General features: G+C 37.1%; 1 protein-coding gene across 1 annotated transcript; it reads left to right on the forward strand.

Annotated features, from left to right (window-relative positions):
* Positions 1–1,178: 1,178 nt before the first annotated feature.
* LOC132172567 (F-box protein CPR1-like) lies at positions 1,179–3,474 on the forward strand. Its single transcript, XM_059584089.1, has 3 exons — positions 1,179–2,341; positions 2,445–2,562; positions 3,221–3,474. Exons 1-2 carry the CDS (start codon positions 1,236–1,238, stop codon positions 2,521–2,523), a joined length of 1,185 nt encoding a protein of 394 aa, XP_059440072.1. The 5' UTR covers positions 1,179–1,235; the 3' UTR covers positions 2,524–2,562; positions 3,221–3,474.
* The last annotated feature ends 343 nt before the right edge of the window (positions 3,475–3,817 follow it).

Below are 3,817 nucleotides of genomic sequence, written 5' to 3' on the forward strand. Positions count from 1 at the left end.
CAATTTGAGAGTTTGCTTGAGAAGTTAACATTGAAAAAATTTGCTTGAATAAAAAAGTATTCGTTTGGTAAAAAAAAAAAAAAAGATTTTAAATGTTCAAAAAGCATAAAAATAGCCAAAACACACTTTTGACAAAAACTTAAAAATGAAGATTTTGTCAAAAAGTGTTTTTTTTTTTTAACTTAAAAAATATATTTCTCAAATGCAATCTCAAACAGACTCTAAAGCAATACACCAATTCCGAGCATTGACATTTGCTAGATAACACTTTTTTTTAAAAAAATAAATAAATAAAAATAAATAACAAACAACTCAACTCAAGATATAAAACTCTCAAAATTATTTGTATTTTATGTCACATCAAAATATTTTTTTAAATAAAGTTTACTCTCAAAAAATATTAACAAAGAAAACGATTTCTTTTATTTATTTACCATTGTGTCTATTGTACATTGAACAGTACCATTAGGATGGAAAGACAGATATTCATCTCAATTCAAATAGGACGTGCTTTTAAAAGACATGCGTCTCTTAACATGTGAAAAACACATATTTTATTTAATAAAACATATTTCTCACATGCTTTTTAATAGTTTAATAGTTTAATGTATAATGTCGCTTTTAGAAATTAGAAATTTGTGTCCTCTGGGATAAACAATTATATACAAGAGAAAAATTGTATGGGTTGTAGCCTGAAGGAGTTCATGCAACTCAAAAAGTGATGTGTTAATTTAAGTATGTACATATCATATCATATGTTAAATGAACACATATAACTTTTTTAAAGATTGAATTGCAGGGAATATTGTATACAATCAAATTTGTAAGAATTTTCCTTCCAAAAAAAAAAAAAAGAAGGTCTCTTTTGAAACAATAAAGAAGGGCTTTGGCCACTGAGACATCCAAGAAAGTTCACCCATATCGTGGGCTATTGCATAAAGAAGCTCAAGAAAATTAAACAGGTGATGAGCTGAATTTAGAGTTAGAAATAAAAGCCAACTTACGACTATTAGAAAATAGAAAATGGGCTCACAAAACCGTTCCACCGAAAAGGACGTGGCAAAATGCCACGTTGGCAGAGATGGGGAAAAGAGGTTAGAAGAATCAAGAAAGAACATTTCTGTTTTTATATGATCCATTTGCTGGCCGTTGGGAGTCGAAATTCCCGCTGGGTAATGGGTATTCTACGCGTTCCAAGTTACTCATCTCCTCCGCCACCGCAATAAACTCCGTAAATGTCGATTCTCCCGCCCGATTTGATCACCGAAATACTTCTGCGATTACCCGTGAAGAGCCTGGTACGTTTCCAATGCGTTTCGAAGCCATGGCAGGCACAAATCAATGGCCGAGTTTTCATCAACATTCATCTCGACTTCTCCATTGCGGCCAACAGAGAACGCCATCTCATAGTCATGGAACACGAGGGAGAAATGCCGCCGAATTTCTCAGGAGTGCGCTTCAACGACGACGATCGATTCGAAGAAGCGCTCGTGAACATTCACCAGCCACTTCTCAATGCAGGACATAACACCCAAATCGCGAACTACTGCAACGGACTGGTTTGCATCCACGACTATGGGAGAGGGATTGTTATTTGGAACCCATTAATCCGGCGGTACAAGACGTTGCCGTTTGAGCCGGTAGGATTCACCGATTGTACGTCTATGTTGCCCAATGTGGCCTTTGGACACGACCCAGTAAACGACGACTACAAGGTGATGAGGGTTGTAGAGTTCAATACAGAGATTGATGCTAAAAGTGCCATTGAAGTCAAGGTATATAGTTTGAGAGCGCATTCTTGGAAGACGGTTGAAGAGGAATGGCCTAAAGAGTACAGTTCAGCCAATCCTTATTCGAGTTCGATGTCCTTAAACGGTGCTTTCCATTGGTTAGTTGATCCTATTAGTGGGTCCCTGCACCAGGAGACCCTTCTGGCTTTCGATCTAGCCACCGAAAAGTTCAGAAAGTATACGATTCCGGTTCAATCGAACGACGATTCATCACTTTGTTTGGAGGTCTTGAAAGGATGTATATGTGTTTGCTTGAATGTCGGTGTGACACTCAACGATGTTTGGGTGATGAAGGAGTACGGGGTAGTCAGCTCTTGGGCTCGTCTTTACACCATTGTCCAAGGCGCAGTCCCTTGGACTTTTGAGTACTGTAAACCTTTGGTGTACTCGAAAGACGGCAAGAAGGTTCTGATGGAGCAGGATTTGGAGTATCTCTTTTGGTATGACATAGAGGAGAAAAGGGGCACGAGTGTTGAGTTGGATGGTATGCCTAATTCGTTTGAGACGGTCATTTGTGTGGGAAGCCTTGTTCTTCTCGACGGTGATAGCGTGTAAAATTTTAACTGATTTGAGTGTAATTTTTTGTTTGATTAATTCTTTAGCTTAATAATAAGGACATGGTTTTTAACTCATGTTGGTCTATGTTTGTGCTAGGTATGATAATCCAGCGGATGACCTTAATCTGTTGATGGAAGCGATGGAGGAAGTGATAAATGAGGAACAAGCTGTTTGATATTCGATTGCAAGGAAAACTGCTTTGGAGCCCATTTTGGTACAACTCATTTTCTTGGGGATTTTATATCATGTAGAATTTCTTTGCTTCAGCAATATTCCGAGTTATGCCTATCTCTGCTGGAATTCTCTAGACTTACTAAACTATTTGAAGTTTTGTGTTGGCTAAATGTTCTATGGAGGCAAAGATTTTCTTTATCCAAATACGACTATCCATTTTCTGTATGCCTTAGCTTGCACATTAAATATTTTTCAGAGCTTTGATTCATAAAGTGCAAGTAGGCATTGTATTTGAATATTGTGTCAATGTGTCTTCTTCGTGCCATTGGCTGGGATGTACATTTCTTTCGAAAATATAAGGATGCAGAGCTTGCTTCTTTTGGTCTAAAATAAGGTTGCAATGCTCAATTTAAGTGTATTTAGGGCAGGGTTTGGTGAATCAAATTATTATCTTCTTCTTTCAAGAAGTGTGCCATCTCGAATTAAGGGCACCTTCTTCTTCACACTTACATTTCAGAATGAGGTTCAGAGGGTATTTAGGTCCTTGGGGAGGTTGCCCCTCTCTGGAGCCAATGTTTCTTAGACTCGCTTAATCAACCACCCTTCCCTTCCCTTCAAAAAAAAAAGGGTGTTCCATCTGTTTCTTTTGACTTTACTGTCACATAAGCAACTTATCTTTGCCCCTTTATTCTTCGCAGGGTGAAAAGTGAAGGGAGAGAGCTATGCTTGATCAGCTGAGAATGCTTGAAGATGGGAGAAAACAATAATCCCAACGATGCGTACCAAATGCCTATACTAGAATGAGTATACTTTTTCAGGTTTTTTCTTAATTAATGCCATATATTGTCCACTTGTGTAAGGTGTTGTGTACTTGTAGTTACTGTGGTTTTGAAGCATGTTTCTACGAAATATGTTTGTATTCCTCTCTAAATCCACAAGGTTGTTTGACATCTATGGATTTTGATGCTGGAATTTACTTTTTCTTTAACTGAAATTTGATGTTATAACTGACTTTGAACTATATGCTGTGAATTTTCAAATTGTTGGCCTGTGACAAAATGGCATGCAGAATAATTGTTCCGAATGCCATTTAGACCTAGTTATAAATGATTGCAGATTAAGAATGGGTGGTGATGTTGGATAATAGAGCAAATTACATTGTTGTTGAATTTTGAAATTGTTTACATCAGAGACAATGATGGAACGTCCTAGGGTTTACTTTTTATTATATGAGGTATTTCTGGTTTGCTTAAAGACGGAGATGATATCTCTGTCTAAATTTCATCCAAAATTTG

The sequence above is a fragment of the Corylus avellana genome, chromosome ca2, assembly GCF_901000735.1.
Source record: "Corylus avellana chromosome ca2, CavTom2PMs-1.0".
NCBI lineage: Eukaryota > Viridiplantae > Streptophyta > Magnoliopsida > Fagales > Betulaceae > Corylus > Corylus avellana.